At 48.5% G+C, this 13,569-nt stretch overlaps 1 protein-coding gene across 1 annotated transcript in view; it reads right to left on the bottom strand.

The window, feature by feature from the left end:
• Window positions 1-1,258: 1,258 nt before the first annotated feature.
• The window catches only part of RFLNB (refilin B), a 19,073-nt gene continuing 6,762 nt past the window's right edge, over window positions 1,259-13,569 (bottom strand). Inside the window, exons 2-3 of the mRNA XM_039321252.1 lie at window positions 5,895-5,986; window positions 1,259-2,010 (exon numbers count right to left, since the gene is read on the bottom strand). Of these exons, the coding sequence (XP_039177186.1) occupies window positions 1,689-2,010; window positions 5,895-5,986 (414 nt within the window). The 3' untranslated portion in view covers window positions 1,259-1,688. The remainder of the gene's footprint in view (window positions 2,011-5,894; window positions 5,987-13,569) is intronic.

The raw sequence follows: 13,569 nt of genomic DNA on the forward strand, positions 1-13,569 counted from the left end.
TGTCTCATCTCTCTCATCTGCTCTCTCTCCTCTCTCTCTCCCTCTCATCTCCTCTCTCTCTCCTCTCTCATCTGCTCTCTCTCTCCTCTCTCTCTCATCTGCTCTCTCTCTCTCTCTCTCTCTCTCTTGTCTGCTCTCTCCTCTCTCTCTCATCTGCTCTCTCTCTCTCTCTCTCTCGTCTGCTCTCTCTCCTCTCTCTCATCTGCTCTCTCTCTCTCTCTCTCGTCTGCTCTCTCCTCTCTCTCATCTGCTCTCTCTCTCTCTCATCTGCTCTCTCTCTCTCTCTCTGTCTGCTCTCTCTCCTCTCTCTCTATCTGCTCTCTCTCTCTCTCTCTCGTCTGCTCTCTCTCCTCTTTCTCTCTCATCTGCTCTCTCTCTCTCTCTCTCTGTCTGCTCTCTCTCTCTCTCATCTGCTCTCTCTCTCTCTCTCGTCTGCTCTCTCTCTCTCTCTCGTCTGCTCTCTCTCTCTCTGTCTGCTCTCTCTCCTCTCTCTCTCTCATCTGCTCTCTCTCTCTGTCTGCTCTCTCTCCTCTCTCTCTCATCTGCTCTCTCTCTCTCTCTCTCGTCTGCTCTCTCTCTCTCTCTCGTCTGCTCTCTCTCTCCTCTCTCTCATCTGCTCTCTCTCTCGTCTGCTCTCTCCTCTCTCTCTCATCTGCTCTCTCTCTCATCTGCTCTCTCTCTCTCTCGTCTGCTCTCGCTCCTCTCTCTCTCATCTGCTCTCTCTCTCTCTCTCTCATCTGCTCTCTCTCTCTCTCTCGTCTGCTCTCTCTCCTCTCTCTCATCTGCTCTCTCTCTCTCTCGTCTGCTCTCTCTCTCTCTCTCGTCTGCTCTCTCTCCTCTCTCTCATCTGCTCTCTCTCTCTCTCTCTCATCTGCTCTCTCTCTCTCTCTCTCTCTCGTCTGCTCTCTCTCTCCTCTCTCTCATCTGCTCTCTCTCTCTCTCTCTCTCTCTCTCTCGTCTGCTCTCTCTCTCTCTCTCTCTCTCTCTCTCTCTCAATCAATCATTCAGATGTTTTTCCCCATTGATCTCAACAAAGATGAGAAGGTAGAACATGGACGGAGGGAAATTAGATTTTTTTTTTTAAAAAAATCCATTTTTGGAGCAATCAGAGATTAGACATTTAATTATTATTATTATTATTTTCACTCCATGGCCTGCAAAGAATACAGGTAGTCCTCAACGTACAACCACAAACTGAATCCCACATTTATGTTGCTAAGTGAAACATTTGCCAAGTGAGTTTTGCCCCATTTTATGACTTTTATTAAGCGAATCACTCTAGTTATTAAATTAGTGACACGGTTATTAAATGAATCTGGTTTCCCCCATCGATGTGGAGGTCGCAAACGGAGATCGCAGGTCCCCGGGATGCCACAACCGTCATAAATATGAACCAATTGCCAAGCGTCCGAACGTTGATCGCGTGACCCAGGGGAGGCTGCAAAGATCGTAAGTGTGAAAAACGGTCATAAGTCACTCTTTGCATCTTTCAATGGTCACTAAATGAACACTTGTAAGTTGAGGACTAGCTATGGCAGGAAGCAAAGCAACCACTGATTGATGCTGTCCCTTCCTCGTTCCTGTGGCCTGTTGAACCCATCGTGGTGCGGATGTCCAACTGGTCACTCCTGAGCATAAAAAAGAGGGTGGTATAGAAGAAGCGAGTTGAGTTGCAGCCAGAGAGAAAGTCAACAGCTTTCTGGGTGGTTCTCACTTCCAGACGATTCCAACTCGACGCTAGACAAGAATTTCCGGTTGAATTTTTTGCAGTTGTAATCCAGGGTCGTGGTGTACACAGTCTTGGTGTGCTTGGGGTACACAATGGTGGTGCTTCTGAAATTCCCGGGCCGGTTGCAAAGGTGGAATTGCACCTCGGATTTGTAACTGCGCCACGTGCTGTCGGGAACACAAATGATGGTTTGGCTGCAAGACGACACGCCTAGCCGGACCGGCATGTAAATATCATTGATGAAGTGTTTTTCGGAGTCATACTTAACGGAGGAGGTGTACCTGGGCAAGGAAAAAAATAATACAGATGAACATCCTTTTCCTGGAAGGAAAAAATTAGGAATTTCCAAAATATCTTGGGAGGAAAACAAGCAAGCTTAGAGCAGGGGTCTCCAACCTGTGGGCTGCAGCCCATTACTGGTCCGCGGCCATTTGGCCACTGGGCCGCGTGAGGGGATGGCCAGCGCATGTACACACGCGCATGCACTCACCCACCCACACTCGCGCTAGTGTTGCCCTGAGCATCCCGCTGGCGCTAGCACCGCCCCGCCCCGAGTGTCCCACCAGCATTATGAGCCGAGGTGGCGCAGCAGTTAGAGTGCAGTACTGCAGGCCACTTTAGCTGACTGTGTTCAGCAGGTCAGCGGTTCAAATCTCACCGGCTCAAGGTTGACTCAGCCTTCCATCCTTCGGGGTAGGTAAAATGAGGACCCAGATTGTTGGGGGCAATGTAAATATATATATATATACATTGCTTACTGGTGTACACTGCTTAGAGAGTGCTTGCACTTAAAGCGGTATATAAGTCTCATAAATAAATAAATAAATTAGTGCCGGTCCAAGCATCCTGCCAGCGCTAGCACTGTCCCATTTGCAGCACTCACGCCCGCGCAGGCCTGTTTCCACGTGCACATGCAGCCATTTGCATGTGTGCATGCACTCGTGCGCGGGCCATTTAGGCGCGTGCCTGTGGGGGCTCATTTTTTCACACACACACATAGCAGTGCGTGCCACACTTTCCAGGTTGCCAAACCAAAAAGATTGGAGACCTCTGGCTTAGAGATCCATCATTTTAACCCTGACCTATGAATATTCTCCTTCACTGGAAAAATTACAGGTAGTTCTCCACCTACAGCCACAATTGAGCCCAAATTTTCTGTTGCTGAATGAGACACTTGTTAAGTGAGTTTTGCCCCATTTTACGGCCTTTCTTGCCACGGCGGTTAAGTGAATCACGGCAGTTGTTAAGTGAGTCGCACGGTCGTTAATTGAATCTGGCGCCTCCATTGACTTTGCTTGTCAAAAAGTCGCCAAAGGGGATCACGTGACCCCGGGAGGCTGCGACCGTCATAAATATGAGTCAGTTGCCAAGCATCTGAATTTGGATCAGGTGATCCCGGGGATGCTGCAGTGGTCGTAAGTGTGAAAAATTGGCCATAAATTGCTTTTCTCAGTGCCGTTGTAATTTTGAATGGTCACTAAATGGATTTGGAATACGGCATCCAGTTTTAGTCACCACGATGTAAAAAAAGTGTTGAGACTCTAGAAAGAGTGCAGAGAAGAGCAACAAAGAGGATCAGGGGACTGGAGGCTAAAACATAAGGAACGGTTGCTGGAAATGGGCCTGTGTAGTCTAATGAAGAGAAGGACGAGGGGGGACACGATAGCAGTGTTCCAATATCTCAGGGGCTGCCCCAAAGAAGAGGGAGTCAAGCTCTTCTCCAAAGCACCTGAAGGCAGGAGAAGAAACAATGGATGGAAATTCATCAAGGAGAGAAGCAACCTAGAACTACGGAGAAACTTCCTGACAGTGAGAAGAATTAACCAGTGGAACAACCTGCCTCCAGAAGCTGTGAATACTCCAACACTGGAGGTTTTTACGAAGAAAGAGACTGGACAGCCATTTATCTGAAATGGTATAGGGTTTCTTGCCTGAGCAGGGGGTTGGACTAGATGACCTCCAACGTCCCTTCCTACATTATTATTATTGTTGTTGTTGTTATTATTATTATTATTAACAACTGTTGTAAGTCAAGTACTATCTGTAGTTAGAGGTAAGTATTCCTTGACTTACTACAGTTCATTTAATGACTGTTCAAAGTTACAACAGCACTGAAAAATGCGACTTATGACCTTTTTTCGCACTTTCGACCGTTGCAGCCTCCCCATGGTCACATGATCAAAATTCAGATGCTTAAAAACTGACCCATATTTATGACGGTTGCAGTGTCCCGAGGTCATGTGATCTCCTTTTGCGGCCTTCTGATAAGCAAAGTCAGTGGGAAAGCCGGATTCACTTAACAACTATGTGACTAACTGCAGTGATTCACTTAAGAACGGTGGCAAGAAAGGTCGTAAAATGGGGCAAAACTCACTTAACCGCTGTCTCGTTTAGCAATGGAAATTTTGGGCTCCATGGCGGTTGTAAGTAGAGGATTGCCTGTGCTTGAAGATTTTAGTTGTGTCTTTTTATCAAATCTTATGCTGTTTTAGCTGACTGTTATGGGAGACAGACAGACTTTAAAACCAACCCAAAGGCTTACGATTTCAAGGCAGAAGTTTACTCGCACAGCTGTCTGTTCTTCTAGCCAAGAAATCTGTTTTTATTATCCATTTGCAGCTGTAACTTGAGACCCAGGCCCATTTCATCGGAGGGAGAGTCATTCCACCCTGCACTGTTTTGTGTTTTTCAAACTTGGCAACTTTAAGTATGGTGGACTTCAAATTCCCAGCATTCCTCAGAAAGGATGCTGAGTTGACTCAGTGGGAATTGAAGTCCCGTGTTTTAAAACATGCTGGCTGGGGAATTCTGGAAGCTGAAGTCTCATGTCTTAAAGCATGCTGGCTGGGGAATTCTGGGAATGAGAGTCCACCCATCTTAAAACATGCTGGCTGGGGAATTCTGGGAATTGAAATCCACCCATCTTAAAGCATGCTGGCTAGGGGATTCTGGGAATTGAAATCCACCCATCTTAAAGCATGCTTAAAACAAGGAAGGAAGGAAGGAAGGAAAGAAGGAAGGAAGGAAGGAAGGAAGGAAGGAAGGAAGGAAGGAAGGAAGGAAGGAAGGAAGGAAGGAAGGAAGGAAGGAAGGAAGGAGTAGTGAGATTCAAATATGTGAACAACCAGTTCTCTGTGTGGATGCTGCTTCCGGAAGTCCATTCTGGGCCTGGGCAACAAAAAAATAACTACCGGTTCTGCTGAAGCAGTGCGAACAGCTGAATCCCACTACAGGAAGGAAGGAAGGAAGGAAGGAAGGAAGGAAGGAAGGAAGGAAGGAAGGAAGGAAGGAAGGAACGGAGTGGTGGGATTCAAATCTGTGAACAACCAGTTCTCTGTGTGGATGCTGCTTCCGGAAGTCCATTCTGGGCCTGGGCAAAAAAATAAAAATTAGCTACCGGTTCTGCCGAAGTGGTGCGAACTGGCTGAATCCGGCCACTGGTGTGGAGCCTTCTTGACTGCAGGATGTTTTCTGCCCTGGATCCCTTCACTGTTGAAAACAGGCACGGGTGCAGAAGTATGAACGGATTTCCAGAAGACATGGCAGACTACAAGACCCATTTGCGCTTCAGTTGGAAATGCAGACAACATGGACTCATCTCCAACAGCCTGTGCACCTGTCTTCAACAGGGAAGGGACACAGGGTGGAAAACCACCTGCAGCCAAGATGGCTCCATCGCCATTTGCACTACTCAGGTGACCCCGAGGACACAAGTAAATCTCCAAGCAGCCTCAATGACTCTCTAAAGCAGTGGTTCTCAACCTGTGGGTCGGGACCCCATTTGGGGTCGAACGATCATTTCACGGGGGTCGCCAAACAAGGCTGTCCGCCATTTGTTCCCCCTTTTCTTTGGCCATGCCCCTGGCACCCGGTGATGTATAAGTGGTTGGGGGTCACCACAACATGGGGAACTGTATTATGGGGTCACGGCATTAGAAAGGTTGAGAACCACTGCTCTAAAAGAAGGCAAATGACCAGCTATCTGCAAGGAGTATAAATCCTTCCATTCCCCACCCTCCAGTCAGAGCTGAAGAAGCTTCTCAGATGAGAAGCGAAACATCTTCAAAAAAAAAAAAAAGTCCAGTTGATTCTTGAAAAAGCACCTGGAGGATGGAGAACCTCCATGGACATTTCACAACCCCCAATATAAAAACAAAGAATCTACCTTACATCCTTGGGTGGCAACGGATCAAATGCCACCCCTTCGCCAAAGGAAAGCGGGCAGAGCCGCAGAGGGCTGGGAGAAGACGAGGTCTCCTGTCAAAAAGAAGGAGGTGTTTGAAGCACAAAAGAAGTGTGGAAAAAACAGACTCAGAGGAACACAGTCACATCTAACGCAAGAGCAAGGGGAACGGAGCCAGCTACACCATCAGACCCTTCTATTCAGCAGTTATCGCGCAACGTTAAACCTGGTTGCTCTTCTTGGGATTCAGATCCATGTTTACCAAGCTCAGCCATGTTTAAATGGGGTTCTGTTGGCTGGGGAATTCTGGGAGTTGGAGGCCACACAAACTGTAGCATAGGGCAGGGGTAGGTCAACCTTGGCTCTTTTATGACTTGTGGACTTCAACTCCCAGAATTCCTGAACCAGAATAGCTCAGCATAGAAACCTCTCCATTTCTCCTCAGCATGGCTGGCTCAGGAATTCTGGGAGTTGAAGTCCACGAGTCATAAAAGAGCTAAGATTCCCCACCCCTGGCCTAGACCAGGAGTAGGCAGCCTTGACTCTTTTATGACTCGTGGACTTCAACTCCCAGAATTCCTGAGCCAGCATGGTTCAGCTTGGAAACCTCTCCCTTTCTCCTCAGCGTGGCTGGCTCAGGAATTCTGGGAGTTGAAGTCCACGAGTCATAAAAGAGCCAAGGTTGCTTATCTCTGGCCTAGGCCTAGGCCACTTTATGACTTATGGACTTCAACTCCCAGAATTCCTGAGCCAGCATGGTTCAGCTTGGAAACCTCTCCCTTTCCCCTCAGCATAGCTGGCTCAGGAATTCTGGGAGTTGAAGTCCACGAGTCATAAAAGAGCCAAGGTTGCCTACCCCTGGTCTAGGAAGTCCTTGCCTTACAGTCCTCATTGCTAAGCCAGCTGATGGTTAATGGATCCAGGCCCAATTTTACGAGCGTTTTTGAGAGGATTGTTAAGCGAATCACTGTCATTCTTAAGTGAATCACACGGTCACTAAGTGAATCCTGCTTCCTCCATTGACTTTGCTTGTCAGAAGTCAGCTGGGAAGGTGATAAATGGGGATGGCATGACATGTGGGAGGCTGTGATTGTCATAAATGCGTGCTGGGTGCCAGGCGCCCTAATTCTGATCACGTGACCTTAGGAATGCTACGATGGTCAAAAGTGCAAGAAATGGTTGTAATTCAGTCTTTTTCAGTGCCGTTGAAATTTGGAATAGGGAATTCTGGGAGCTGAAGCCCACCCCTCTTATAGTGTGCTGGCTGGGGAATTCTGGGAGATGAAGTCCACCCATTTTAAAGCATGCTGGTTGGGGAATTCTGGGAGTGGAAGTCCACCATTCTTAAAGCAGGCTGGCTGGGGAATTCTGGGACTTGAAGCCCACCCATTTAAAGCACGCTGGCTGGGGAATTCTGGGACTTGAAGCCCACCCATCTTAAAGCATGGCTGGCTAGGGAACTCTGGGAGTGGAAGTCCACCCATCTTAAAACATGCTGGCTGGGGAATTCTGGGAGATGAAGTCCATCCATCTTAAAGAAGGCTGGCTGGGGAATTCTGGGACTTGAAGCCCACCCATCTTAAAGAAGGCTGGCTGGGGAATTCTGGGACGAAGTTCACCCCTTTGCTGAGTTTAGACCATCTGCCCTTCGAATCATCTAAACCAGTATCTGCAAAATGGCCAAGGCATTGTAATGGTGAGAGTCCCAATGTATATATAGCATAGATCAGAGGTTCCCAACCTTTTGGACACCAGGGACTGGTTATGTGGAGAAAGGATTTTCCATGGACTGGAGAGTGCATGGTTTTGTCTGCTGCCTTTATCCCACGGATGGGGCTTTGCTTGTTTGTGCAGACCGGTTGCTGGCATGCCGCAACCTGGTACCACTCCATGGACCGGGGGTTGGGGACCCCTGACATAGACAGACCACACTTGGAATACAGCATCCAGTTTGGGTCGCCATGATATAAAAAAGATGCTGAGACTCTAGAAAGAGTGCAGAGAAGAGCAACAAAGGTGATTACGGGACTGGAGGCCAAAACGTATAAAGGTTCCAAGAATTAGGTATGTCTAGTTTAATGAAAATAAGGACTAGGGGAAACACGATAACAGTGTTCCAATATTTGAGGGGCTGCCTAAATGAAGAAGTGGGTCAGCCTGTTCTCCAAAGCGCCTGAAGGCAGGACAAGAAGCAACGGATGGAAACTAATCAAGGAGAGAAGCAACCTGGAACTAAGGAGAAACTTCCTGACAGTGAGGACAATTAACCAGTGGAACAACTTGCCTCCAGAAGCTGTGGGTTCTCCAAAAACTGGAAGTTTTTAAGAAGGGACTGGACAGCCATTTGTCTGAAATGGTGTAGAGTTTCCTGCCTGAGCAGGGGGTTGGACTAGATGACCTCCAAGGTCCCTGCTATTCTGTTAAAAGGTGAGGGAGATGGGAGATGAGCTATTCCAGTGTGGATTCTAGCGATCTTTTTCTAATCCCAGCTTGCTGGCTCCAATCTTTCTGACAAGATTATCACATCTGCATTTCTGCAGACCTGGTTTCTGTTTGGGGCAGAGAGACTTGAGGGGGTGGTGGTTTCTGCCTTTAAGATGATGATGATGATGATGTTGGAAGGGACCTTGGAGGTCATTGAGTCCAACCCCCTGCTCAGGTAGGAAACCCTATAGTACCATTTCAAAATGGCTGTCCAGTTTCTTCTTAAAAACTTCCAGTGTTGGAGCATTCACCGCTTCTGGAGGCAGGTTGTTCCACTGGTTAATTGTTCTCACTGTCAGGAAGTTTCTCCTTAGTTCTACGTTGCTTCTCTCCTTGATTAGTTTCCATCTGTTGCTTCCTGTCCTGCCTTCAGGCGCCTTGGAGAATAGCTTGACACCTTCTTCTTTGGGGCAGCCCCTGAGATACTGGAAGACTGCTATCATGTCCCCCCTCGTCCTTCTCTTCATTAAACTAGACATACCCAATTCCAGCAACCGTTCCTTATATGTTTTAGCCTCCAGTCCCCTAATCATCTTTGTTCCTTTGGGGAAATATATTCTGCCTATTTAATATTTCCCAAAATATTTTTTTTCTCTGCATTCTTCCCACACCAGTATGCCCTGGAGATACTGGGGTCTTCTGTACTGGCCAGCATATTTACTTGGACCTCATAGGTCATGACACACCAGCAAAGCTTAACATACAACTCCACGAACAGCTGCCTCTAATCCTCTTTCTGGAACAAGAAATTAAATCGCTTTGCAACATCTCTGGCAGTTTGTGTTTCCCAGCAGGCATAATGTACATTCCTGGGGGGGAAACCCCAGCCGGAGATGCTGTCTTGCTTTTGATGTGCAGCTTTGTAGATTTCCTGTGGGGCTGGCCCCATATTCGTCCCTTCTTGCTTGCAGCAGCTGAATCAGGGTTTCTCAACCTTGGCCATGTTGAGATAGGTGGGTTTCCACTCCCAGAATTCCCCAGCCAGCATGCTTTAAGAGGAGTGGACTTCCACTCCCAGAATCCCCCAGCCAGCATGCTTTAAGATGGGCAGACTTCCACTCCCAGAATCCCCAAGCCATCCTGCTTTAAGAGGGGTGGACTTCCACTTCCAGAATCCCCCAGCCAGCCTGCTTTAAGAGGGGCGGACTTCCACTCCCAGAATCCCCAAGCCATCCTGCTTTAAGAGGGGTGGACTTCCACTTCCAGAATCCCCCAGCCAGCCTGCTTTAAGAGGGGTGGACTTCCACTCCCAGAATCCCCCAGCCAGCCTGCTTTAAGAGGGGTGGACTTCCACTCCCAGAATTCCCCAGCCAGCATGCTTTAAGAGGGGTGGACTTCCACTCCCAGAATCCCCCAGCCAGTCTGCTTTAAGAGGGGCGGACTTCCACTCCCAGAATCCCCCAGCCATCCTGCTTTAAGAGGGGCGGACTTCCACTCCCAGAATCCCCCAGCCAGCATGCTTTAAGAGGGGTGGACTTCCACTCCCAGAATCCCCCAGCCAGCATGCTTTAAGATGGGCAGACTTCCACACCCAGAATCCCCCAGCCAGCATGCTTTAAGAGGGGTGGGCTTCCACTCCCAGAATTCTCCAGTCAGCCATGTTTTAAGAGGGGTGGGCGTCCACTCCCAGAATTCCATTTAGTGTATTTTATAAGTAGTCCTCAACTTACAACCATTCATTTGCCAAGCGTTTGAAGTTAGCACGGCATAGAAAAACGTGACTCACAAGCAGTCCTCCTAATTACGACGTGATAGCAGCATCCTTAAGGTCACATGGTCAAAATTAAGGCACCTGGCTGGCATCCAGCATGCATTTAAGACAATCGCGGCCGCTCGCGGTCATGCGCTCCCCATTTCTGACCTTCCCTCCAAGCCAAGTCAACGGGGAAAGCAGGATTCTGACCGTACGATGCGCTTAAGGACGACAGCAATTCCCTTACTCATTGTGTTCAAAAGGCTAGTAAAATTGGGCAGAACTGACTTAACCGCCCCCCCCCAGCTTGCTTAGCAACCGTCCGAATTGTGTTTGTAAGTCGAGGTCTCCCTACTGGTTGGGGAATTCTGGGAGTTGCAGTCTGCCTATCTGAAAGCCGCCAAGCTGGAGAAACTGTGCTGAGATGGACAAATTAACAAAAGAGATAAAAGAAAAAGAAGACACAGAGTATTATATAATATGGAACAAGTTGTATGTCTGGTTGGAGACTAGAAATAATAGAGGAGAATAAATATGGAAAGGTCAAAAGTGAAAATATGTGTATAATAATGTATAATAATAATAATAATATGAATTATTCTTAGTAAGAAGTAGAACATGAAGGAAGAAAAATGTAAATAAGAAATAACGGGGCTATAAGGACAAATATTCTAAAGAAGAATAAGGGGGAAATGTAAATAATAGATTACCGTTACGCAATTGCTGTTAAAAAAAAAAAAGGAGTATATATATTGTGTGTGTGTTATCTTTTGCTTTGTTTTGTTTTGTCTTGTTGGTTAAAAATAAAAATAAAAAAATAAAAAAACAGTCCGAATTGTGTTTGTAAGTCGAGGCCTTCCTACTGGTTGGGGAATTCTGGGAGTTGACGTCCGCCTATCTGAAAGCCGCCAAGCTGGAGAAACACTGAGGTAAACGTTTGCTTAGGGAGGCCCGAGTGAATTATGAACTCGGCAAGCCTACAATATTGGCTTCCACAAACAGGGAACCGAAACAGCTACCGTCTTGGAACCGGGGAAGGCTGGAACCAGTTGCTAACCACTCCCTGCCCTTAATTTAATCCAGACGTCAAGCTGCGTAGAAACCATTTTAGTTTCTGCCTAAACAGGGGCCAAAGGAATCCATGTCCCACCCATGCCAGACCGTTCCTGTTTCTCTGGCTAGGGAAAAACTGCCACTTCAGTAGAAACCGATGCCGCAGGGTGGAGGGGGGGGGCTGAAAGAGGGCACGGAAAAATTAAAAATTCGGTGGATGTGCCATTTGGCTTTGCAATCCTGCTGGAAGGAGACGCGGATCCATGGCTCAAGGCTAGGTGCAAACTGTGGGGTCCCTGGTGCTCTCTGAGCTGGGTGGTTTCCTTGCAGATGTTTCATGGCCCAAGTAGGGAACGTCGTGAAGGATAGAGGTTTGTGAGGAGGAGGAGGAGGAGGGGGAGGAGGAGGAGAAGGAGGAGAAGGAGGAGGATGACGACGACAACAACAACTGTGGGGTCCTGGGTGCTCTCTGAGCTTGGTGGTTTTTCCTGCAGACGTTTCATGACCCAACTAGGGAACATCATCAGTGCTGGAAGGGAGTGGGGTGTGAAGGGAGGGGAGGAGGAGGAGGAGGACGACGACGACTGTGGGGTCCTGGGTGCTCTCTGAGCTTGGTGGTTTTCTTGTAGACATTTCATGACCCAACTAGGTAACATCACCAGTGCTAGAAAGGGGGTGGAGGAGGAGGAGAACGATGACTGTGGGGTCCTTGGTGCTCTCTGAGCTTGGTGGTTTTCTTGCAGATGTTTCACAACCCAGCTAGGGAACATCATCAGTGCTAGAAGTGACTGGGGTTTGTGGGGAGGAGCAGGAGGAGGAGGAGGAGGTGGTGGTGGTGGAGGACAATGACTGTGGGGTTCTGGGTGCTCTCTGAGCTTGGTGGTTTTCTTGCAGATGTTTCACAACCCAGCTAGGGAATATCATCAGTGCTAGAAGGGAGTGGGGTTTGTGGGGGAGGAGGAGGAGGACGGCTGTGGGGTTCTGGATGCTCTCTGAGCTGGGTGGTTTTCTTGCAGACATTTCATGACCCAACTAGGTAACATCATCAGTGCTAGAAAGGGGGAGGAGGAGGAGGAGGAGGAGGAGGAGGAGGAGGAGGAGGAGGAGGAGGAGGAGGAGGAGGAGGAGGAGAGAACGATGATTGTGAGGTCCTTGATGCTCTCTGAGCGGGGTGATTTTCTTGCAGATGTTTCACAACCCAACTAGGGAACATCATCAGTGCTAGAAGTGACTGGGGTTTGTGGGGAGGAGGAGGAGGAGGAGGAGGAGGAGGAGGAGGAGGAGGAGGAGGAGGAGGAGGAGGAGGAGAATGACTGTGGGGTCCTGGGTGCCCTCTGAGCTGGGTTGTTTTCTTGCAGACGTTTCACTACCCAACCAGGTACCATCATCAATGCCATCCGTGCCTGGAGAACACTAAAGACCCCCAGTTCAGCCCTGAGCTACAGATACTGTGTTCCACGGAGAGTAAAGTTTAGGAGTCCCTCTCCAACTTGGGATGGGCAGCACTGACAGAGAAACCTTCCAGAGAATCGTGCAGCAGCCAGATGGCTGACGTTGGTGCAGAAAAATATCGGGCCTTGTGAAGGCGCCACTTGCTAGGAGGTGAACCCCAAACCTTCCTGTGTGCAACCAGTGTAAGAAGCTGCTTGGGTTGGCCTAGGACAGCCAAAAACCTGGAGGAGCTGAGTAGCACCTTCTGGGACCAGCACACATACATATATACATTGAATTATGGTTGATTTTTATCCTTCCTATATTACTTTATAAACAACTGGAGTGGCAAACACACCTTTCTCCTCCTGTTGTCCCCAGAACAACAATCCTATGAAGTGGGCTGAGTCACTCAGCTGTCTTCCATGTCTAAGGCAGGACTAGAACTCACAGTCTCCTGGTGATTGGCTCAGACTCACCCAGCTGGCTTTCACACCTAAGGCAGGACTAGAACTCACCGTCTCCTGGTGACTGGCCCAAGGTCACCCAGTTGGCTTTCGTACCTAAGTGAGAACTAGAACTCACCTCTCCTGGTGACTGGCCCTAAATCACCCAGCTGGCTTTTATGGCTAAGGCAGGACTATAACTCACAGTCTCCTGGTGACTGGCCCAAAGTCACCCACTTGGCTTTCGGGCCTAAGTGAGAACTAGTACTCACCTCTCCTGGTGACTGGCCCTAAATCACCCAGATGGCTTTCATGGCTAAGGCAGGACTATAACTCACAGTCTCCTGGTGACTGGCCCAAAGTCACCCACTTGGCTTTCGGGCCTAAGTGAGAACTAGTACTCACCATCTCCTGGTGATTGGCCTTAAATCACTCAGCCAGCGTTTACGGCTAAGGCAGGACTAGAACTCACCGTCTCCTGGCGATTGGTCCAAAGTCACCCCACCAGCTTCTAGGCCTAAATTGAAATTAGAACTCACTGTCTCTGTTT

The sequence above is a fragment of the Crotalus tigris genome, unplaced genomic scaffold (genome assembly GCF_016545835.1).
Source record: "Crotalus tigris isolate CLP2741 ecotype Arizona unplaced genomic scaffold, ASM1654583v1 scf7180000023723.778456, whole genome shotgun sequence".
Taxonomy (NCBI): domain Eukaryota; kingdom Metazoa; phylum Chordata; class Lepidosauria; order Squamata; family Viperidae; genus Crotalus; species Crotalus tigris.